At 36.5% G+C, this 23,594-nt stretch overlaps 1 protein-coding gene and 1 pseudogene across 2 annotated transcripts in view; both read right to left on the reverse strand.

Moving 5' to 3' along the window:
* Positions 1-18,731, reverse strand: part of ZMYM6 (zinc finger MYM-type containing 6) — a 31,120-nt gene extending 12,389 nt beyond the window's left edge. The window contains exons 1-11 of one of the 2 annotated variants that reach the window (XM_063106127.1): positions 18,645-18,731; positions 17,371-17,537; positions 9,469-9,553; positions 8,644-8,893; positions 5,447-5,621; positions 5,156-5,347; positions 3,028-3,178; positions 2,500-2,615; positions 1,206-1,481; positions 886-1,036; positions 150-322 (exon numbers count right to left, since the gene is read on the reverse strand). In XM_063106127.1, coding sequence (XP_062962197.1) covers positions 150-322; positions 886-1,036; positions 1,206-1,481; positions 2,500-2,615; positions 3,028-3,178; positions 5,156-5,347; positions 5,447-5,621; positions 8,644-8,893; positions 9,469-9,553; positions 17,371-17,463 — 1,662 coding nt within the window. In that variant the 5' untranslated portion in view covers positions 17,464-17,537; positions 18,645-18,731. Of the gene's footprint in view, positions 1-149; positions 323-885; positions 1,037-1,205; positions 1,482-2,499; positions 2,616-3,027; positions 3,179-5,155; positions 5,348-5,446; positions 5,622-8,643; positions 8,894-9,468; positions 9,554-17,370; positions 17,538-18,448; positions 18,510-18,644 lie in introns of those variants that run through there. The other variant, XM_063106129.1, reaches the window with a different exon arrangement.
* Positions 18,732-22,226: 3,495 nt separating this feature from the next.
* On the reverse strand, positions 22,227-22,531 carry LOC134383123 (non-histone chromosomal protein HMG-14-like; annotated as a pseudogene).
* Positions 22,532-23,594: the final 1,063 nt, after the last annotated feature.

Below are 23,594 nucleotides of genomic sequence, written 5' to 3' on the forward strand. Positions count from 1 at the left end.
TATACTCAACTGAATTTTGCTATACTAGCCCATACATTTATTTTACCTAGCTCTAAACACCAAATTTTTCTTCACATAATTTAAACATATTTTAAGCAGAACATAATTTGTACTAACTTCAGAAAGCCAAAACAGTGTATCATATTTACCTGATAAAACAGAACTGTAAACTTGGACATGCAATCTTCACAGCAAAACTCTTCTAATTTGCCCTCCAATCGATTTTCTACCAAATTTGGGGATGTCTGTGTACAATAACTGCACATCTTACAGTAGTTTCCCCATCGTTCTCCAAAGTCACGGGCAGAGAGGAATTTGCAAACTGAGAACCAGAAGAGATGTAAAGAATAAACATTAACTTAAAGGAAGTAAAGCGAGCTTCTATATTTTTAGATATAAACTTTAAGCTAATTTCTTAATACCGGACACAATTATTTTGCCTCTAGGTTAAAGGAGAGTCTCTATGTTTACAAAACAAACTCATATCACCTTTAAAAATACTTTAAATATTAGGCCATCTATAGTCAGAAACATCAGAGGTATAAAGATATTCTTAAGCCAAGAAGTGATTGTCTAATTTCCCTCTTTACAAATGGGTGCAAAAACAAAAAGATCTCTGTCATAGCTAAACTTGTGAAGAAATTTTCTATATTAATACCACTGGTCTAATTATTTTTTATAGTTTTTCTTTATTGAGATTACTGTAACATTTAAAAATATAGACTTTAAAGTGAATTAAGTATAAACTCAACATAAAAAACCTCAAATTACACCTCATATGACAAATGTATTTGAAAATTAATCATGAATTAATCACCAAACTCATCATGAATTATTTCATAACAATCACATGCTGTGTAGATAAAAATGAACTTTTTTCTTTACCTTCACTACAGAATGGCTTATCAACCCCTGAGAATCGCACAGTCTCCTTTATAATTTTCTGCAGTTTACAGTAGTCACACATTGCCACAACTTTATTTTTCTTTTTGTAATCATCAGAGCAAGTCTTATCACAAAACAGAAACATTTTACCCTGCAGAGAAATAACAGTCATTAAGATCTAACTAATCAGTTGCTCTATCTTTTAAGAAATCCTTTTTCTCCTCATTTCAAAGCAAACTGAGTGACTGTCAAAGATGTAAAGACAAAATGTTTCTATTGGATAAATTTTATATTCAATCCTTCTCATGATCTCTCTTTACCTTGTAGAAAAGAAGTTCTGGTTTTGTGGCAAACAGATGGTTACAGTGCTGACACTTGAGTTTAACAACTGCATGGGTTAAAGCAACTTGCTGGGATTGTTCAGCAAGAGGCTGGAGACTGGCTGTAGCAGAGCCACTGATGGAGCTGGGGGAAACGGCAGAGGTGTTACCTCCTCCTGCTGACACTGTTGACCCGGAGGGTGGGCTTACAACCACTTGGCCCTGAGACAGGGGCACTGCCGAAGAGTTTGTTCCTTTTGGCTTGTTAAAGACATTCTGAATGAACACAAACAAGGCAAGAATTTTATCAATTGAGAAATAACATAAGTCAGTAATTTTCAGTTCCTCATTTTAATAATTTAATTTCCCCACAAACCTTTCTTTTTAAATCTTATGTCTCGGCCTTTTGGCTAAGATCAAGTGTAAATCTTATATCTCATAGAGTTTAAATGGCATACTTCCAAAATAGGACTAAGAAATACAACATTTGGGAGAGTGTGGTGCTGATAACACCAAGGCCACGGGTTCAGATCCCATATAGGGACGGCCAGTTAGCTCACTGGGTGAGCGTGGTGCTGACAACACCAAGTCAAGGCTTAAGATCCCCTTACCAGTCATCTTTAAAAAAAAAAAAAGAAGGTTAAGGACTGGAATTCAGGCTTTTCAGATGAAGAAATCCAGCATATGCCTCTAATAAATCAAAGCAGGCCTCTCTTTTCCCCAAAACTACCCCTCCACCTGCACTCCTATCACCAACCAGCTCCTGAAGACACAGTGGCCACCAGCAGTCTCTTTCTCCCTGGTGCCAGAGATACCGCACCGGCTATCTCCCCCACAGGGTGATCACTAAACTCTACTCTTTCTGTGTGTATTGCAGAGAGTGAAGAGAAAATGGGACCAGTGAATGATTACAGTTCCATGCCAGGAGTCTTTAGCTATCTGGCCTGGGGTGACAGAAAGGGGCACATGAGCCCCTTCAGGCTACGATTCTGCACCATACCACCCACCCAAACCATATCCTAGCTTGCATCCTTTTGAGAGGCAGAGAGCCAAGAGAGAAAGTGGGAGGGAAGGGTAGTTTAGGCGAGGACCGTGAATAAAGAAGAAAATGCTAAGGCCCAACATCTGGGCTCAGAAATCTTGTGGACATGACCTCTGAAACCCTGGTTGAACAGAATTTTTTTCTTTTTAACTTAAATTTAAACTTTTATAAGTATAAACCTTCAGCAGTCAACATTACCATAGAGCAATGCTTAAGAGAACTGCAGGGATGAAATACTACCTTAAATCATACCTGGAAAGCCACCACACAACTGGAGCTGCAGAAGCTGTATATAGTGCCATTTGACATGGCTAGGTGATACTGAGGTATTGATGACATCTTACAACTATGACACAAAACCTGGACACCTTGGTAACAAAAAAAATAAAATTAATGAGTAAGTTACTCAAATGAACAAATGACCCAAAAATGTACTAGGAGAATGAAAAAATCAAATATTCGATAACATATGGAAAAAAAAGAACTTTACAATAATCTGTAAATCTAATTACAACTAACCTCAATCAAGTCCCAATTATACAACTAAACTCGGAACATGTGTTTTTTTCTTTCTTCTCATATATGAAACAAAATATATACTGCAACCAAAAAAATCAGTGAAATCATTCACTTAAAAACCAGTTCTTCAAAAATAAACCAATCTTGGACATTTATTTAACCATATAGATAAATTTTAGTTTGTAACAAAATGAAAGAAAAGCAATTACATTCTTCTCCAATAGTTACTAAACCTATAAATTTATCAAATTTCAACATTACCTGAAGAAGTAACAGTCTTAACTCTGTAAGCAGATAAGCAATTAACAGAACAGAAAAGCTCTGTTTTTCCTGAATCATTCGTAGTCTCAATCATCTCAGCTGAGGGCCTCAATGATTTCCCCAGGGCATAGGGAGGCGTTTGGGCTGAGTTCTATTAAGAGAATAGAATAACATTTAGATACCCAGTACAAGCATTCATATTTACATATTGTTTAAAAATGAAAAGCTACCTACAACCACTACTTGAGCATGACAGTAAGGCCACACTATTGGGTTGTGGGAAAAATAAGTTCTTTCAAACAATAATCACACATAAACTGAAGAAAATTAGCAATATCTGAGTAGATAGATATCTTAGCAACAATAAAACACACTACAAGTAATGAATTAGGTAGTCAGAGCATACTTTTCTCATCACAATAACCAGAGAAGACCAGTTGATCTGTAAACCAAAAGGCCATCCTCAGTACAGACCTGGATATAAATCTAAGAGAGTATACCACTCTTAAGGTTTTTGTGACACTCTTTAGCAAGAGATAAAAATAATGATTATTACTACAGACCTACCTGTTTTTCAAACTGAGTTTCATAATAAAATTTGCCTGTAAGTTTATTCATGTTTTAAGAAATAATAATAGTAATAATAATGGCTACCATTCATATAAGCAATATTATCACTTACCAAATGCTTACCATGAGCCAGGCCCCATGCTAAGCAATTTATATATACCATATCATAAAACTTTTTCAACAATATAGTGAGGTGCTTAAAAAATCACATTAACAAAAAGTTTAAATTAACTTTAATTAAATTAACATAAACAGAAGTAGGAATTTAAACTTCTTTCATCAGATTCCAAAGTTCAAGCTCCTAACCATTCCCTATACAGTCAGTGACGCACTATAAGGTCCCTCAAAAAGAAAGTAAATGGTGGGGAATATAAATTGTAAAGTTTCACTACATAATCTTCCTACTAAAAGAGGACATTATTTATGCAACTGATAGAGTACAATACTAGTAACAAAATTAGGAATGGAACTGATTTTTGTATCAAATGTAAAATAACATGCATCTTTTTCTTGTGAAAGATGTAACCCAACTGCTAAAAGTGGCAACTTTTAGAAACGAGATACTTTTCAATGATGAACGTCTATTACTAACTGCTCAGAGAAATTAACAAATCAAACTTTGCTAACTGTTAAGGGACGCCCCAACCCCTACTGACCTTAACATATGCATTCTGCTTCTGTACAAATCGCTTGCTAAAATAAATGGGGAATCCAGGATGGGGAGGGGCTACAGGGCTAACCGCAAAATTAGCTTATGTACCGCTAGCTTGCTTGCATTGGCTAGATTGTGTCAGGCGGGAAAAATTCCCGCCTAGCTAAAAATAAAAGCTGTGAGAGGTTTCAACTCGGGGCTGCGCTCCTCAATTGGCCTGCATAGCCCTGGCTGCCAGAAATAAACTCTTTTCCTATCACCCGGTTCTCGTGGGCAAATTTCTTTCACCCGTCGGACGTTGGCCATAACACTAACTGAAAAATAGTTTTAATTATCATTTACGTACTTTTTAAGAAAATAACTTTTGAAAAACCTCAAATAATTCAGTAAAAATTAAATTGACACAGTGACATATTTAGTAATGAGATTCATTATTCATTACAATAAGTAAAATTAACTATAGTATTCTAATAGGGCAATGTGGCCAAAACAATTACAATTCATTCCAAAATACATCTTAAAACAAAAAAGATATGCTTCCTTTACAGTCACTGGTTTTATCATCTTTTAACTCTTGCTCATAGTTTATTTACAATATGGAGTTTTCTTCACGATCACTATATCACAAAATATTTTACACTCACAGCAAATCATGAAATTATGTTTATGAATTCTTAACCACGAAGAGCTAAGAATCTTAAAAAGTGACCTAGTTCACCTATATCATCTCACTACCACAGTCATTCCTTACAGTATCAGAATCTATCCCACTTTTTTGGAAGGGAAATCCAACACCACCAGGATGAACTGATAGGAGGAGCTCAATCTTTCATTTTATAGTTCATCCTCGTGCAGCCAACTCAGAAGGAGTGAGCCTAACTGCATGCAACAGACTGATATTCATACCTGCTTGTATGCCGTGACACTTGTTGAACTAAAAACCTTTTGGGATTGGCAAGGACCAGAGCTACTATAGCAATAGCTCCCACAGTTCTCACAACAGTTCATGGTGAGGTTGTTGGTAGAGTGAAATTTTGAAAAACAGGCATCACTGCAAAGACCATGTACCACATTTTGATATTTAACTTCAAATCGAATCTAGGAAATAAACACACACACACACAAAAAATAAGCAGAGCCAGTTAAAAAATCTCTGATCTTTGAGCAGAATCCCAATAAAAGTAAAATCTAACTTACATCAGCATTCTTCTGACACATACTGCACTTAGTCGAAACACTATTGGTATATATGGTAACAACTGGTTTTTTCTTTAGCTCATAAGATGACAAGCATGACTGGCTGCAGAAATCCTTGCTAGGAGAGGAATTTTCAAATCGGGTTGTAATCACCTCCTTTGGATTTAAAATGTCTCTAAAAATAAATAACAAAGGCAAAATGAAATATGTTCTTCACAATTATAAATTCTTCCTCTTTGTGAGCTAAAATAACATTTACTAGGGGCAACTACTGTATGGTAGAAAAAAGGCCCTAAATAAGGCATCTGAAAACCTGGGTTTGACAATCAGTTCTGTTATTTATCAGCTGAGTGACAATGAACGAGGCAATTACCGTCTCAATTTCCTCATGTACAAAATGGAATTTATAATACCTAATTCACAGATGTATGGAGGGAGAATTAAATTTAAAATACAGCCAGCCAGATGCTTATGACAAAAACAGTAAGGCTTCCAACTCCAACCAAGTTTCATCTGCTGGAGCCAATGAGACTAGATTCAGTGGTCATCCCACAACTCCAGACCATGAGACACAGTCCTCTTACTAGCCAGCAGCTGCCAACAGCAGAAACATGAATGAGACAAGAAATGAAATTTTTAAAAATTAAAAATGCAAGATTTTGAGAAACAGATGAACTACCAAAGATGAAAATTAAAAATTAGCATGATATATAAAACTTGGCTATAACTGAAAAGATCAAAGAAACAGATGACAAAAGGACTGTTAAGACTTTGTATCAGAGGACAGATGGAAACAAGCATGAGACAGGAAGAACACAAATAATTAGGTAGTTCTGTGAGATTCACAGAGCCATTTTGTAAGAACTAATTATTACAATAAGCACTGATAGCAATATCTTGGTAAAACAGAGGCTTAGTATTGCCAATCTTCGGACTAGTATAAAAACTAAAGGAAACAGTCATTAATTAGAAACACTAGGGAAAGCCACAAAGTAAAGAATAATAATGGCAATAATATCACATACTACAATAAGTGTATGGAGTAATTACTATGTGCCAGGCACTGTTCTCTTTACTCAGTTTATCCAACTTAAATATCACAAAAGCACTATGAGGTAAGAATTGGTAAAATTTCCATTTTACAGATGAGGAGACTGAATCAGAGGTTAAATAGCTTATCAAAGTTATACTGCTCTCCACAACATCTTAGAATGTAAAAATTAATATTAATAATAAATAAATTAATTTTTTTTTAAAAAAGTAGTACTGCTAATAAACAGTGAAGCCGGAATATAAATCCAGGCAGTCTGATTCTAGAGTCCACGGAGTTAATCACTCCCCTATCCTGCCTCCCATCCTGTACCTGTATTATAGAGAACTGTTCCACGGTAAAGTATGAAAGAATAACTACAACAACAAAAATTATTTGAATTTTCTAAAACTCATTTAAACCCTAAAAATATGACAACAAATCTAAGAAACCAAGTGGTTATGCTTAAACACAGATGAAGTATTGATTTTGAAAAGTGATTTTTCTACTAAAAACAAAGCAATAAAAAATTTTATTTAATAAGACGAATCTGCCAGTGGCATAATGTATATATAAGTAAACCAATGAGAATGACTTTATAATGAAAATTTGTGTACATAAATAAACACTAAACCTTATGCATCCAAATGAGTGTTATACTTTAACACTTAGTTATCTTAGAAAAACCAGACCTCTCTCAACAGTAACATGGCTCAAAACATTTTTTCTAATTTTTCTTTTAATTTATAAGAACCCAAAGAACAATTTTCTAATTTTATAGTCAAATCTCATGTTTAACAGTATGACTCAGTTTAATCTCTATTACATTGACCTGATAAGGTATTAAGTAGCTTTTGGCAATTTGTAAAAATAAAATCCATGCTGAAAAGAAACACTTGTCACCTAACCTAACGTAAAGGAATGTTTCATAGGCTCTGAAGGCAATGACAAATCAAGAGATCAAAAAAAATTTCAATCAAGAGCAGCACTGTGAGGGCCGGCCCATGGCTCACTTGGGAGAGTGTGCTGATGGTAGCACCAAGGCCATGGGTTCAGATCCCTATATAGGGATGGCCGGTTGGCTCACTTCGGAGAGTGTGGTGTTGACAACATCAAGTCAAGGGTTAAGATCCCCTTACCGGTCATCTTTAAAAAAACAAAAACAAAAAAGAGCAGCACTGTGGTAAAAAGTCACTGACAAGGGTGACTACTTTTAAGAAAACAATATACATTTGGATGTATAAGTTGTGCTATGTTCTTTAAAATTTAATTCATTTTATTTTGATATTTGATATGCTGAAGCAGAATATCCAAAAACAGAAAACTAGATTTACTCATTCAGATCGGTTTTATAAGAATGACATAAAAGTGTTAAAGATTTTAGAAGGGCATTTTACAACAAAACTAAATTTCAGTATTTAAGTAAAACATTTAAAAAGTTCCCCCTCCTTTCCTTAAAAGTAATATCTTACTTTTTAAAATATTTTACTTTTAAAAGTATTATTTTACTTTTTAAATTACTTAAAAGTAATGTTTTTATTATTATTTACATTATTATAGAGCAACAATGACCCCAACAAAAGCTTACCAGGATATTAGAAATAAACACATATTTTTGTGACCATTTAGAGTTTTTACCTTCTAAAGAATTAAATAACTTTCATATACTATTAAAAGAGTGCTATTATCTTATTCTATATTTCAGTAACTTTCAAGATAACTGTTAAACAATTTTGAATGGTTGTTTTCTATAGTTACAGGATATATGAGTGGTCCTATAATTCCCACAAATGGTTTGTTATTTCTTTCCATAGTAAAATTTAAACTGAAAGACAGAAAACTGGTTTAGGTAATACTTTTAACACCAGGTCACTTATTTAATGTTGTAAAACTTTAGATCTGCAAACATTAGCCAAAAAGATATTTCCATAGAAAAGTGCTAAACTAAAGAAATTTAAAGTAGCAATAGCATGTTTGAACTAAACTGTATACATACTAAAAAGAAGTAAAGTAAAAAGGGATGCCATTAAGAATTTTATACTTCGAAGGGCTGGCTGCTTAGCTCAGTTGGTTAGAGCACGGTGTTAGAACACCAAGGTCAGATGTTCAGATCCCCGTACAGGCCAGCCACCAAAACAATAAATAAATAAAATAAAGAATTTTATACTTCGAGCAGTTTGTGCAGGTTTTCTTGGGAGGAGGTGGTAGGCAGACAGGTGAAGAATATCCAGTGATGCATCGTGTGGAACAGAAGAGCTGAGTAGATCCTGTCTTATGATACGCAGTTTGCCCCTTATAAAGCATTTTTTTACACCCAGAACAAAAAACTTGAATTGCTACAGCTGGAACTGAAGGAACCCATATATTTGGACGAGGTGGTGCAAGAGAAAGCTGAAAGCCTGGAGTCAACTGTTGGGCTATCAAAACAAAATAAGAAAAAAAAAAAGTTTCAGTATCAACACTAATGCATATACAGTCTCTCTTTTTTAGGACAAATTCCTTCCATCTTGAAATCCAACGCAAATGAAGCAATAAGCACTCCAAAGCAGGGGAGTTTCAAACTTTTTTTTAATCATGACCCACAGTAAGAACTACATTTTACATTATAACCTAGTTCTCACATACATACATTTGTATGTGGGTATAAAATTTGAAAACTGAGACAGAAGTTTCATGAAATAATTTCCTTACTACATGTATTATGCTCTTATACAACCTTTTTTTTTTTGGTGGCTGGCCAGTATAGGGATCAGAAATCTTGACCTAGGTGTTACAAGGCTGTGCTCTAACCAACTGAACTAACTGGCCAGCCTGATATAATCTTATTTTATCTCATTTTTTAAAATGCTGGTGAAGGCCAGCTACCCACAGTTTGAAAAACACTGCTCTAAAGGAAGAGAAAGACTTACAAAAGGAAGTACTTTACCTCAATTCTACTAGTCAGAATAAACAAGTATTAATTGTAATTAATTTATGAAGTTCTATTTCTTACCAAGAGGACTGTCACTAACTGAAAACACAGCACTAATTTTCAGTTCACTTTCTTGAGTTTTTGGCTGTTGGGCACATCCATACTCCTTTAAAAAAAAGGAGAGAGAAACGAATTCAGTGTATCTAAGTAAACTAGAAATTCGACAAAAAATTATTCTATCATATTCATCTCTTATACATTCTAATCATAATTTCCCTCACAAATACCTTAAAAGTCAAAATTTATAAGTTATTAGACTAGATTTCATCTTTACAAAAACAAACTTTCAGAATTGGAGAATCTCTTATAATAGTTACATCTACTTTTCAAATGTAATCTTCATATATGGGAGTAATATATAGCTATTCCAATGCTGAACACTACCCATTTTTTTAGGCTGTGTTTACAAGGGAACAGTAAATAAAATCAAATCTGAATGATTTAGAGTCTGGATTTAAATTAGTAATTTTAGCCAATACACTTACAAGCTATCATATCAGCTAACAGCAGAAAAGATACAAGAGTTTCAATGCAATCTGCTTATCATACATAAAATCATCACAGCCTAAATCAGATTTATAACATTTTAAAATAAAATGCAATCATGAAACAATTTTTAAATATATATATATATATATATATATATAAAACTATCTTTAATTTCTTCAGATAATTTATTATACACGTATGTGGGATACAACGCTCATTTTCAACAGTTGTGTACAATGTGTGATGGTTAGATCAGGATATAATTATCTTGAAAAGGACTCTTCTTTATTCTGAGATCACAACCATCCTACTTTTTTTTTTTTTTTTTTTTTTTTGGTGTTTAAATAGGCTTACATATTCCAAAACAGATAGTTTTTTTTTTAAAGGCCTTACTTTTCTGAAACAATGGTGATAATAAACAGTAGTTGTATTTTTAATCTCCCTACACTTAGCAAAATAAGCAACTAAATATGTCAGTTCCAAAGTTACTTTTGAAATTTCTTTAGACTATTAAATGCCAACGACTAGGAACCACTGCATTAAATTCACCACTTTCTATGATGTATATTATGGCACCAAAAGAGGTACTGCCTGCAAGATAAGAACTATTATACTTTCTTTACAGATGAGGAAAGTGAAGCTCAGAGATGTTTAGTAACTTGCCCAAGGTCATGATACTAAATGCACAGATGGGAATCAAATACAGGTTTCTCTATTCCAAAACCGACCCTCACAGGGTATAAATACAACATAATTACTATAATAAATTTAAACCCGGGGTCCCAATTGAAATTAAGTTCTCCTGTTGTAGTCTTTTCCATCTCCTTTCTCTCATAGCACTTATCATAATACATCATTTGATATTTAGTAGGGTAATAATTTGATTAATGCCTAATATCCCTCCTCTTCCTCCCCCCCACCTCCACTGGACTGAAAGAACTGTGTCCACCATGGACAGGGACCATATCTGTTTTTTCACCTCCCTACACTCAATGTCCAGTATTATAACACAACAGAGAAGACTACGGGTTCTGACAGAAGACAGAAACAGACGTAATCTTGGCTCTTCAACAAGTTATTTAATCTTTCTTAGTTCCAATTTCCTTATCTGTAAAATAAAGATAATACTACCTAACCCATAGGGCCACTACAAGGGGTGGGGGGTGGATGGAATGGAAACAATTTAATACAAATAAAGTATGTAGCATGTCTTACACTTAGGCAATAGCAAGTAAGCAAAAAAAGTAAGTAAAAGTAGCACACAAAAATGCTAGTATAAGAATACTTAGGTAATATTATTATCTTCATAATTGTGGCATTTAATAAATATTTGTTGAGTGAATGAATCCAAGTCCATTCAATTCAAAGTAGATGTTCTTAAACATTATACTTAAATAACAATATTCGTTTATTGGCACTTGTCAAAAGAAGAAGTTAAAAGTACTATATACTCCTCCTTCAAATTACCAAAAAGAATGCTTAAGATTCAATAAAAACTTACTTTATCAACTCAATCTCTAATATGTTTCTAATATTCCTGTTATGTTTCCCTGATGTTTCTTTTAAAGTAACTGTTCTTAACTTTCATCACTCACAAGTCCTGACCCCACACATTTCCTGCTCACTTACATTTTAATTTCCCCAAGTAAAAAGAAGCCACTAAGTAAGAACTTGCTCAACAACCCCCTCCGTCATACCTACAATAGATCAAACAGTCTTCCTATGTTACAGGAAAAGGCAACCTTCTCAGCCACAGCTAAAACAGTGCTTGTGTTGTGGCTCCCTCGCCTTTCTTTTGGCATTCCATCCTGTCTTTCTCTATCTTCAGCCTCTCTCCACCTCCATATTCGTTTCTTCCCCTCAGCTTAAAATGAATCTGTTCCTTTAGGAGCTACTGCCTTCTCTTCTCCTTTCCTTTACAACCAAACTAGGGAAAAAGTACTTCGTTCTTTCTCTACTTCCTCACTTTGATTCCCTCCGGAACCCAATCAATCAGGCTACCGTTTCAACTGAAACTGTGTTAAGACAACCAATCATCTCACAATTGCCTCATCCAATGGACACTTTTAGGCTTCTATCATACTTGGCCTCTCAGATACATCTGACACCGCCAGTGATTCCACGGTCTTCTGGTTCTGTTACTTCGATTCTTTACTACTTCTTAGTATCTGCAATGGACTGAATGCATGTGTCTCCCCAAAATTCCTATGGTGAAACTCTATAGACCCTGAAGTGATAGTATTTGGAGGTGGAGCCTTTGGGAGGTAATTAAGTCATGAGGGTGGAGCCTTAACGAATGGCATCAGTGCCCTTATAAGAAGAGGCCTGAGAGCTAGCTAGCTCTCTTTCTACAAGACGTGGGAAGTGTGCAACCCAGAAGAGGGCCCTCACCAGAACCTGACCATGCTGGCACCCTGATCTCAGACTTCCAGCCTCCAGAAGAGTGAGAAATAAATTTCTGTTGTTTATAAGCCACCCAGTATATGGTAATTATTTATAGCAGCCTGAAATGTCTAAGACAATAAGACAGTATCCTTCATTGATCTTATATTCACCCTTAAAGTCAACAGTTCTCAATTCAGTGGCATCAGAAGTTCCTGGGGGTCTTATTAAACACAGATCATTGGGCTCCAGCCCCACAGTTTCTGAATCAGTAGGAGAATATACATTTCTAACAAGTTCCCAGGTAATGCTGAGGCTGCTGATTGGGAGACTAAATCGACCCAGTTCCCAGCTTTCTACTCTGAGCTTTCTACTCTCTTCTTTCTACTCTTGTTCTCTAAACAATCTCATTCACAGTCATGACTTCAACTATCACCTATATACAGTTGTCAGACTTACCAAATAATACAAAACACCCAGTTAAATTTGAATTTTGGATAAATCACAAATTTTAGAATAAGTATGTTCCATGAATTGCATACAATATACTTATATTAAGGGCCGGCCCGTGGCTCACTCGGGAGAGTGCGGTGCTGATGACGCCAAGGCTACAGGTTCGGATCCCTATATAGGGATGGCCGGTTGCTCACTGCGGAGAGCGTGGTGCTGACAACACCAAGTCAAGGGTTGAGATCCCCTTACCGGTCATCTTTAACAACAACAAAAATATATATATTTATATATTTTTTTTTATATTAAAAATTATCATTGTTTATTTGAGAGTCAAATTTAACCAGGCATCCTATATTTTACCTGGCAACCCTATACCTCCAGGTAGATAATTTTTTAATCTTTAAATCCCAGATCCATACATGCAAATCCCTTCTAGTGCAAATTATCACTTGAAGCCCCTTAAACACAACATATCCCAAACTACAATTATTATTTTCCAAAAAAATCCTCTTCTAGCCCTTCAGTAAATGGTATCAGAAATCCAGAAACTGGTAAGTATTTCTGGACTCCTCTTTTACCCTCAGACATCATATGCAATGTCTAAATTTGACCAATTTTAGCTAAACATGTTTAAATCTATTCTCTTTTCTCATTTGTTCTTGAAATACTCAACCACTAAGCACATCACATTCTCTCACTCCTCCATGACTTGACATATGCTGTTTTCTCTGCCTAAAACTCTTATTCAGTCTTTATAACTCAAGTGCTACCTGCCCCGTGAAGCCTTCCTCTCCTTCCCAGACAGATGTAAGGGCTCCTTCCTTTATGCACCCAATACATCTTACACAATTTTTTACAGCAACTACATAATATTGTGATCTATACAGAAGTGGCACAAAGCAACAGAAAGAATACAAGTTTGAAGCCAGTTAAAACTAAGTTTCTACTATAGCTCTGATGCTTCCTTTAGGTTTGGGTAAGTTATTTAACCTCTCTTTGCCTCAGTTCCCTCATTTATAAAATGGGGTAAGTATATGTATTAGTCCATTTCTGTTGCTTATAACATAAATACCTGAAACTGAGTGATTTATAAAGAAAACGAAATTTACTGCTTACAGTTTCAGAAGCTGGGAAATCCAAAGTCCAGGGAATACATCTAGTGGTGGTGATAGTGACCCAGGGGTCTCACATGACAGAAAATGGCAGCACAAAGAGTGCAAACTTCTTATGTGCTCACCTTTTAAAGCCCTCAGAACCACACCCCTGACCATCATTATTAATCCATTCACTACGGCATGGTCCTACAATCTAATCATCTCCGCAAGGCCAAGGACTTTCCTCCCTCTTTACACTGTCACAGAGGTGACTAAGTTTTGGGGGGCATTCAACCCAAAGCAGTATACTTCCCCCATATGTCTGCAGGGTTTAAATGAGAAGGTATAAGACTTGCTTAGCATAGCTTCTGGCAGAACGCACTCAACAAATATTACTTCTCTCATTCCTGTAACTTTTCTCTCCGTACACTATCAGTTGCAGAGGCCCTATCTTTTCACCTTTGTAGCTCTTCTGAAAACAAAGTAACTGATAAAGCTTAGCATCCAGGTTAATGGTTTGGGCTCTTGAACCAAACTGCTGGGGTTTAAATCCTGGCTCAACCATCTACTAATTGTGTGACATTTAACAAGTTACTATCTGTGTCTCAGCTTCCTCATGTGTACAGTATTGTGAGCATCAAATGTATTAATATGTGTTAACTGCTTACAACAGTGTTCAAGTTTTATGAATTATAGTAAGCGGGAACAAAACCTCACCGAATGAATGAATGAGAGCTCAACTATAACTTTAATATCCAGAAGAGACTCTTAGTATATCAGAAAATATTAAACAGTTTTGGTTTCTTGTCTCCTGTTTTCCAATATTCAAATGAGATTCAACAATGCAACATGGAAAACAGCATACACAATTTATTCAATTGGCTTTTCTATCATAGTCCACACCCTCAATCATGAAAACATATAGCCTGTTCACCTGAAAGCATTAATATAAACCAAAGAGAACTGTAGAGGTCCATTTAAATCCACTTAAATTTACAATTTTAATTTGTTTTTGATTGTAAAGCTGTTGGGGAGATTTCCATTATCACAATTTTTATATAGAAAGAACAACTTAATTAACTTATAGCACAATATACTACAGACAAGGTACAATGAAAGAAATATTGAAGCTGAAATTTTAAAAAACTGGTTTGTATCTCAGGTTTCCGTGGGACATTAGTGAAGTCACTTATTCCTTCAGCTCAGTTTCCTTATCTGTGAAACAGAGAGGCTCTTTTATTCCAATTATTGAACACGTACTTCATGCCAGTTATTGTGCTAAGGATTGGGGATTCAGGTCAAATAAAACTAATCTCTGGCTTCAAAGAAACTGCAGTCTAGTGTGTGATGGGTGCAGGGGGGAGCAGGGAATGGCAGGATTAGTATAACCAATATGAAAACAAAATTCAATGACCTATAGATGCCATGATAAAAGTTAATACTCTGTACAACAGGAAAAAAAGGGAATGGTTAATTCTACCTGTGAGTGACAGTTAAACTATATCTTAAAAGAGGTGAAAATTTTTGCCAGGCTACATGTTTATTTCTCCTTTTGCAGGCAGAAGAAATGGCATGTACAAAGGCAAGGAAATAAAACTCAACAGAAAACAACTCTTAGTGAACTGCAAATAGTTTGCAGGAGCATAGATTTGAAAAGGTGGGAAAGATGAGGGATGACACTGAAGAGGGAAACAAAGGCCTAAACATGGATAGTTTGGATGTCTTACTATAAATTTTATGCTTTATCACATAGGAGAAGACAGGGTCTTTAAAGGGAGCATATCATCAGATCTATAAAGAGTACAATGGCATCACTATACAGTGTTTTTGTGGGGTGTGACTGAAGGAAAGAAGATGAGTAGGAAACTGTAATAAAAGTCCAGATGAGAAATAATGAAATAGGGATGAAAATGAAGGGACAGATTCAAGAAATATTTAAGAGGTAAAATCCACAAAACTTGGCAAACAAATGGTTACTTTTGACAGAGGAAGAGGAAGAATTTACAGTTTGCCATCTGGAAAGAAAGAAAGTGTCATGGATGCCATCATCCCCCATCCTGCATCCTGCAGACACTACCTCAGAACCCTTCTTAGCACAGCACACTAGGAAGGCGGGGAGTTCATGAGTGAGACAAAACTTATCTGGCATCCCTGTCCTGGAATGATGTTGCCTGTGAGAAGGTGTGGGAAATAAAATATTGTTTTCATTATTATTATATTTATTATTTTATGATTTATTTTATTATTACATTTATTATTTTTAAATATTATTATACTTTACTTATACAATAAAGTCAATAACTATAGATTATAAAGCAAAAGAACTGTCCAAGAAGAAAAAAAACTTCTTGCCAAAACACCTAACTGGTCTTTCCAAGCTGATTTTTGCAGTTTCCAATATGGGCCTCAAGGGGTAGCCAAAATGATCTTTCCAGACACAAATCTGCTTCATCTTACTTTCCCACTTAAAACCCTACGATGGCTCCCTATTGCTCTCAGGATAAAGACCCAAATTCATAACAAGATCCACAAGGTCCTGCATAATCTGTCCTCAAGCTATGTAGGCTCTGGCATCTGACTACCCGGATTTGAATCCAGTTTCTGCCATTTACTAACTGCAATCTGTGGTAAACTGCTTGGCCTTTTTGTACTTTGGTTTCCTCATCTGTAAAATGGGGATAACAATATGGTTGTGAGAATGGTACCTAGCATGCTCTAGGCATGCATAAACATCAAGTTAATATGAATAATATCACATATTATGATATAATATATACTATATATTGATATAGTAATACTATCTATTATTACTGTTGTTGTTAGGATCATTACTATGACTACCATTTTCACACCATTTCTGTTCCAGGCCCTCTTGTCTTGCAGTTCTTCAAAAGAACCATACATCTTTCGAAATCATGGCTTTCCTATTTGCATTTCCCTCTGTCTGGAACAAACTCCTCCATGTCCTTTGCCTAGTCAATTAATTCTTCATAATTCAGCTTATAAATCCTTCCCTCAGAGAGGCCCTCCCTAACCCACCCTGGCCCCCAGCCCAAACGAGGTTAGATTCTCCAATTTACATTTTTCATCCAAAGCACTTGTTACAATCACTTGTGTAATCTCTATCTCCTCTACTAGCCTATAAACTCTATGAGGGAAGGGACTAAGCTGGCTTTGCTCACTCCTGGATGCACAGAGCCTGGTATAAAATAGATCGATATTTAACAAAATAAAGGAAACTACTATTAGATATAAGAGAATTTCTTAAAGTACCAAGTATGGTAAAATGGTAACACATATTACTTTTCTTTTACAAAAAGAAATATCACACAGTTACCAAAATCTTTTTTCATTCAAAGAGCAGAAAACCTGATTTACCCATCTAGTGGGGAAAACATCGGTTTGGGTTGTTTTAACTTATAAATCAGAAACTGCCAAACTAAAATTTTCAATTCACCGGAGAGAAGAATTTTTTTAAAAAAATAAATCAAGATGAAATGCTTACTTGAGCATTGTCAGGTTCTTCTTTAATTTTGTCCAGAAGTCCCTGCTGTGGTGCCACTGCTTTTTCACATTCACCTTCCAAAGGTTCTTTCATTCTAATTTTTTATATAAAGGAGTTCCCCAGTATAAAACTAATAGATTTATTCTTGGTAATGGATAGCTGGACTCCTAAAACATAACAGAAAAGATTGGTATTCAGGTTTATTTTTCTTTTTTGTTTTCATGTTTACCTACATTAAAAGCTTTGTATTACCCACAAAGTTTCAGGGCTGAGCACTTGAAAAAGAACTCCTCTGGGGCCTTGACTAACTCTGTTCTTTCTCCCTGCCTTCTGCTCCTTTAGCTTCCTTCACATAAGAAAACAGTCTTCCAGCAGTATCTCCCACTTCCCCAATAGCTTTAAAGACAGGCACTCTGGTCTTTCACATGTTGAAGGTTGCTGAGGAGAAATAGACTAGCAGATCAAGATATGGGACGAAGTTACCATGCTCTGAGAGGAATGGACTCAAGAAACAGTTTCTGACTCCATGAGAATTAGTATTTGTAGGCCCACGTCAGCTTTCATTTCTCAAAGGGGGACACACCAACCTCCCCACCTCCACCTCTAACTCAGCCTTCCCTGGAAGCTTTCCTTAGAGCCCCATTTCTTGGCCTAACTCTAATCACAGTTCAAGATGTCATCGCAAGTGAACAGGTACGTCCTTACTTAAAGTGGGCCACCTGACCCTTTCAGGGGGTTGGGCACCTCTAAGCCTCGCTTCACAACCGTTTTCCTTGAAACAAGAAACTCTATTGACCATTTAGACGATTCCCTCCCTCCCCATAAGAGTAAACGTACTAAACAGGACAGACGAAACCTGAAGCAAAAAGGGAGCTCTCCAAAGTTATCTTTAACCAAACAGACAAGCCAGGCATAGAAAAGGACAACTGGTTTAAAAGCCTGTTCCTAAGAAGAGAACTTTGGACCACTTGCCACGGTTATGACAATCTACGGACGCTCATCCCTCCTCTGAGTATCTCGTGCGTTCCGAAATTGTCCTTCCCACCAAGAATCCCCACGACCGTCCCTCAGGACGTACGCGGCACCGTAACGTCGGAGGGAGAGCATCGGACCTGCAAGTGACTGTCAGCGCGTCCCTGCGGCGAAATCTGCAACCTCCCCATCAGCCCCAGACACGCAGCCCCCGCCCCGCACCGCCTCGTCACGTGGCGCGGCCCCCGCCCCGCCCAGCCCGCCCGCGCGGCTCCTCCCGCCATCGCCGCAGTCGGACCTACCTTGTGTAGCTTCTCTGCTCCCGGAGGAGCACTGGGCGGGAGACGGGGAATAGGACCCAAGCCCCCGCGCGAGGACCACGATTATTTTCTCTTACTGGAATTCTGCCTGATCTAGCCAAACGCAACACCCGACCGACCACGCGTGCGCAGCCTTAGTCTCCGCCCTCCTTTCCCGTCATGCCCCAGAACTGAGCTGAGTAGACCTTCCCAGCATTCCTCTCTCCTCAGTTATGGTTGACTTCTTAAAGAGACGGAAGATCAATTGTGAAAAGGTGAAGGAAAGGTCTTGGGGAGGAATGTCAGGGGGGTTAGAAGGCGCTGTAAGTGCTCAGCATCATTCTTTAACGTCCATTTCCAGAAAGGTGGCCTGCTGAGATAACATAATAGTAAATAATGCCTGATATTTATTAAGCCAATTGTTTGCTAAGCACTTGACATGCATATCTCACAATCCATACCACAACTCTAAGAGGTATAAATTTTTCTCTCTGAGGTATCAATGAAAAGATTAATTACTTGTTCTAAATCAAGATTTGATACAATTTTTCATTGAACATTGTTTCAGAGCTACATTTTGACTGCTGCATAGTATTCCATTTTATTAATGTGCTACAATTTAATTATCTACTATTGATGGACGTTTGAGTTGTTTCCAATTTTTGGCTGTTAGAAATGCTGCTGTGAACATTTTTGTCTTTTGTGCCACATATGCTCACATTTCTGTTGGGTTTATACTTAGCAATGAAATTGTTATGTATATGTAAAACTTAAGCAGGTAATGTCACACAATTTTAGAAAGTGGTTGATTTCACTTAACACATCTACCAGCCATGTATGAGAGTTTCAGTTGCCCATAATGCTTGCCAATAATTACTACTATACATCTTTTTAACTTTAACATTCTGATGGGTGTATAGTGGTATCTCATTGCAGTTTTAATTTGCATTACCCAGGTTAATAATGAGTGTGAGTCCATTTGCACATTTTTTGATATCTGGATATCCTCTCTATAAATTGCCTGTTCAAGTCTCTCACTCATTTTTGTGTTAGATTTTCTGCCATTTTCTTATGAATATATATTCTAGACGTGAGTCTGGCTGTGGGTTTGAATGTATGTGTCCCTTCAAAATTTGTATGTTGGGGCTTACACCAGAAAGTGATGGTATTGAGAGGTGGGGCCTTTGGGAGGTGATTAGGCCATGAGGACTCCACCCTCATGAATGAGATTAATTCTGTTATAAAAGAGACCTCCTACAGGGTTTGCCCCTTTTGTCCTTTTAACCCTTCTGGCGTGTGAGGACACTGTGTTCCTTCCTTCCAGAGAACAGCAACAAGGCACCATCTTGGAATCAGAGAGTGAGCCCTTAACAAACATCAAATCTGCCAGAGTATTGATCTTGGACTTCCCAGCGTCCAGAACTGTGAGAAATGAATTTCTATTTTTTTACAAATTACACAGTCTGTGGTACTTTGTTATAGCAAGCAAGGGTGGACTAAGATGAGCCTTTTTGAATATACATATTGCAAATATCTTCTCCCACTCTGTAGCTTGCCTTCTCGCTCTATTATTGGTGTCTTTTGATGAACATGAAAAACCTTTATGCATAGTGCGTCTTATGTCATGTTTAGAAATATTTTTCTTCCAGAGGTAGGAAATTTCTGGAAGTATTATTACTTTGTCTTTCACATTTAGATCTATAATCCACCTGAAGTTGAATTTTGTGTATGGTGTGAAGTAAGTCAGGTTTCATCTTTTCCATGTGAATATTAAATTGATTAAGTGCTATTTTTGAAAAGCCTGTCCTTTCCACCACTGCTCTGCATTGTTGCCATTGTCATATGCCAGTATAAGTTGTCTCTACATTCATAGATTTGTTTCAGGGCTATGTAGTCTGTTTATTTTGTCTCTCCTGTGGAAATACCTCACTGTCTTAATTTCTGTAACAGCTTTATAATGAATTTTGATATCTTATAGAAAAAGTTCTCCCTCCCGTTATGTTCAAGATTGTCTTGGCTTTCCTTGGTCATTTGCATAGTCATGCAAATTTTAGAATCAGCTTGTCAATTGTGATAACTTTACTTACAAATTTTAGAATCAGTTGGGATTTTGTTTAATATCGCACTGAAGTATATACCTGTTTTGGAGAATTGACATTTATTATTCATTGTGTTGAATTGTGTCCCCCAAACAGATATGCTGAAGTCCTAACACTCAGTATGTGAATTTATTTGGAAACAGGGTTGTTGCAGATGTAATTAGTTAAGATGAGACCATACTGGAGTAAGGTGGGCCTTAATCCAATATGACTGGTGTCCTCATAAGAGGAGAAGAGACATAGAGACAGACATATGGGAGGGGAACACCATGTGACGATGGAGACAGAAATTGAAGTAATTGCAAGCCAAGGAATGCTAAGGATTGTTGATAAACACCAGAAGGTAAAAGAAGCCAGGAAAAATTCTCCCATACAGGTTTCAGGGAAAGCATGACCCTGATGATCTTTGATTTTGGTCTTCTAGCCTCAAGAATTGTGAGAAAATAAATTCTGTTGTTTTAAGCCACCTAGTTTGTGGTACTTTGTTACAGCAGCCTGAAGAAATTAATAAAGCATTATAGAGGGCTGAATCTTTCAATCCATAAAAATGACATATATCTCCACTTATTTGGCTGTCTGTAATTTCTCAATAATATTTTTTGCTTTTCAAGTATAGAGATTACACATATCTTTGTTAGATTTGTTCTAAGTGTTTGATGTTTTATGCTGTTTTATTTATTTTTTCTTTCATAATTGAGATTTTATTGGTTGTGTTGGGGATCATTATACAGACATTTCAATTTGTACACAATTCTTAACATATGTACCAAAATTCTAAAAGCCATGTATCAGGATTTTTTTAAAAAGTTTTTCCAGTACCTTCTAGTTTCAAATTTGGAGACAAATTTTCCTTAAGAGGATATCAAGTACCAGTATCTCCAAATGTTGGTAAGCTGTTACATAAGTCCCACCAATTCACAATTTAATATCATATACACTACATAATCAAATTTCCAATCATTCACAACACATTAACAAAATTATTAGGAAAACTGGACTACAATGACCAAAGATATTACAGAGCACACACAGTTCTGACAGGGAGAGCAATGATTAAGCAGTGGTCTTCTTTAAGAAACAATCCTACTAAAAAACCACATGAGAATAGAGGTAATTTTGAATGTTCAAGACATATTAAATGTATGACTGTGACTCCTAATTGCCATTTAGTATGCTTTGTATTACAGGATATAAAAACTACCCCCCATCTACGGAATGTTAAGCTGACACCCAAGACAGTCAAAGCCTCGAATAATTCAATATTCCACTATTTTCTGGTTGTACCAAAAAATAAACAACCAGCAAATGACTTCACCTCTTAAAAAAAGGATTTACACTTTAAAAACGGGATGAGGTAGGATTCCCTTCTTCTTAAAAATGTTTCTAGAATTACTGAAAAACTTGCATTTACAAAATAGTTGATAAAAATATTCCTCTGGATTGCACAAGGGTGACAAGGACCGCTGCTAAGACATGGTATATGATATTAATCAGACTTGGCTTCTTTCTCCCCTGCTTCATCAGAGGCAGGACTCTCCTCATTTTTAGTTTCTCCATTTTCCTCAGGTAAATCTTCTTTAGTTTCTTGGTTAGTCACTTCGGCCTATTTTCCCTTTGCCCCCCTTTTCCCTTTTGTTTGTACCTTTTTGTCTGAAAATTTATCCTTTGCTGCTGCCTTTTTAGCTTCATTTCCACTTTTGCAGGAGCAGGTTTAGCTGACAACCTCGCCAATCTCCTCTTGAGCTCTTCCTTCACTGCCCCTTTGGCTGAGCTGACCTTCCTCGTGGGCATCCTGGCGGCGGAGAGGGTGCTTGCCCGGGGCCGGCGGGCCGCAGCACACCGAGAGCCTTGGAGAAGCTGGGCTGCCTGGCCGCTGCGGCTCCTCCCGCCCAAGCTTTAGTTATTTTAAATGGTATAATTTCACTTTCTAATTTTTTGTTTCCAGTGTAAATATAGAAATATAATTTATTTTTGTATGTTGGTATTGAAGCTAGCTAGCATCCTTGGTAAATTCACTATTAATTCTAATAGTCTAGCCTTTTTTGAAAAATTTTTTTTAAGTTTTCAACTACGTTGAGAATAATGACAATTTTATTTCTTCTTTTCCAATCATGTAACTTTTTTTTTTTTTTTTTTTTTTACCCTTTACACTGGCTAACACCTCTGGTAATGTGTTGAATAGAAATGGTGATATTGGGCATCTGTGTCTTGTTCTTGCTTTGTTACTTCCAAAATAAAATTATTAAATATTTATGTTAGGATTTTTGCAGTTACCTGTGGAAGATTAAATATGGCCATAAATTCTTTGCATCTTCTCCCATCAAGAGGGGGAGACTGTCATAGTTAATTTTATGTGTCAAGTTGAATCTGCGGATTCAGTAGACTGTCCTCCCCAGTGTGGGAAACCATCATCCACTCTATTGATGGCCTGTATAGAACAAAAGGTGGAGGAAGGAGGAATTTCTCTCTCACACACACACACACACCCTTTTCCATCTGCCTCACTGCTTGAGCTGGGACATCTCATCTCATCTCATCTTCTTTTGCTCTTGGACTAGAATTAACACCATCAACTCAACTGGTTCTCAGGCCTTTGAACTCAGTCTGAATTACACCACTGGTTTTCCTGGGTCTCCAGCTTTCAGATAACAGATCACAGGACTTCTCAGCCTCCATAATCATGTGAGCCAGTTCCACATAATGATAAGTCTTCATATATATATATTCTGTTCTGTTTCTCTGGAGAACCCTAATATAGAGTCTGTTTCCCTACCTCTGTTTCAAAGTTGGGCTTGTGAATTATTCTGAATGTGGCAGAAGTGATACCATATGAATTCCCAAACATAGCCCTCAA

This window comes from Cynocephalus volans, chromosome 8 (assembly GCF_027409185.1).
Source record: "Cynocephalus volans isolate mCynVol1 chromosome 8, mCynVol1.pri, whole genome shotgun sequence".
Classification (NCBI taxonomy): domain Eukaryota; kingdom Metazoa; phylum Chordata; class Mammalia; order Dermoptera; family Cynocephalidae; genus Cynocephalus; species Cynocephalus volans.